Genomic DNA, 1,393 nt, shown 5'->3' on the forward strand with positions numbered 1-1,393 from the left:
GGCTACGATGTGGAGAAGAACAACTCCCGCGTCAAGATCGCCGTCAAGAGTCTGGTGACTAAAGGCACGCTGGTCCAGACCAAAGGAGTCGGCGCCTCCGGCTCGTTCAAGCTCAACAAGAAACAAGCCGAGACCAAGACAAAACCCGCCAAGAAAGCCGCTCCTAAAGCCAAGAAGCCCGCGGCAAAGAAGCCCGCCGCCAAGAAACCTGCCGCCGCGAAGAAGAAGCCCAAGACCGCAGCCGCGAAGAAGAAGCCCGCCGCCAAGAAATCCCCGAAGAAGGCCAAGAAACCCGCGGCTAAAAAGGCAACGAAGAGCCCCAAGAAAGCAAAGAAACCAGCGACTCCGAAGAAAGCAGCCAAGAGCCCTAAAAAGGCCAAAGCAGCCAAACCCAAAACGGCGAAACCCAGAGCTGCCAAGCCCAAGAAGACCGCGGCCAGAAAGAAATAAACTCCTCTTTTCTGATGTTTTATCAAAACGGCTCTTTTAAGAGCCACCCACTGATTCAAAGTAGAGCAGTATTTCCTCGGTTATCTGTCTAGTGTATAATTTGGACATCATTGATCAAATAATTTATACACTGCTGCAAGTCAAACTTTAAACTATTATTATTATTATTATTAAACCAGACAATTCAGTGAATAACAGGTAAGGCAGGGTTAATCGTGTAGCACATTTAATAAATAAAGAGTAAAGTGCTATATACATAAAATTATGTAAATGTCCTTAAAATTAAAAAAGAATCAGAAATAACCAAATTGAAAGAAAACGAAATAAAGTTGCACACAAAAAAGAAACTAATATGTTTAAAGAGTTGCAAATACTAAATAGCAGAAGGGGGTTGGGTTTGGAGGGAGGTTCACTGATTGGCTTGAAATGTGTTCAGACTCCAGCCAATAGGAGACCGGTACGCTTCTTTCAAAAGTCACATCGCAGCCTTCTGTACAATCAATGCTTTTAAAACAGGTTTTCTACTATAGTGAGTGGAAGAGGCTAAACCTGTGGAAAGGAGAAGGGTGTTCCTGCAGCTTCAGGGCCTTCCGCAGTTCTAGGACCCTGGTGGTTTAGTTTGTAGTCATGTTTGTACATGTTGTTAAAGAAAGATATTTTTTTATTTCAATTGTGATTTTTGATTTATAAATGCATCAGATGTTAATTACGAAGTGTGTAATACCTGCTTTGAGTTAACAATTTTAAATTGAAATGAATTTACACTTAAAATATAAATGAGAAATGTATTTCAGTCTTTAAACAACTGAAAAAGTGCAGTACCTTAAGTCTTAGTTTCTTGAAATATACTGTATATTGATTAGCCCCCTTAAGTTGAACTAGCTCATTATCAGGTATAATAAAGATGGAATCAAATGAAATCAGCATTTGCAGTCACTAAATT

At 40.6% G+C, this 1,393-nt stretch overlaps 1 protein-coding gene across 1 annotated transcript; it reads left to right on the top strand.

The window, feature by feature from the left end:
- On the top strand, positions 1-1,013 carry LOC107570766 (histone H1-like; the record flags this gene model as incomplete). The annotated part of the gene is made up of 1 exon (XM_016257021.1): positions 1-1,013. A coding segment is annotated over one exon (450 nt), but the record flags the coding sequence as incomplete, so codon positions are not given.
- Positions 1,014-1,393: the final 380 nt, after the last annotated feature.

Source organism: Sinocyclocheilus grahami, unplaced genomic scaffold, assembly GCF_001515645.1.
Source record: "Sinocyclocheilus grahami isolate Dianchi unplaced genomic scaffold, SAMN03320097.WGS_v1.1 scaffold1502.1, whole genome shotgun sequence".
NCBI lineage: Eukaryota > Metazoa > Chordata > Actinopteri > Cypriniformes > Cyprinidae > Sinocyclocheilus > Sinocyclocheilus grahami.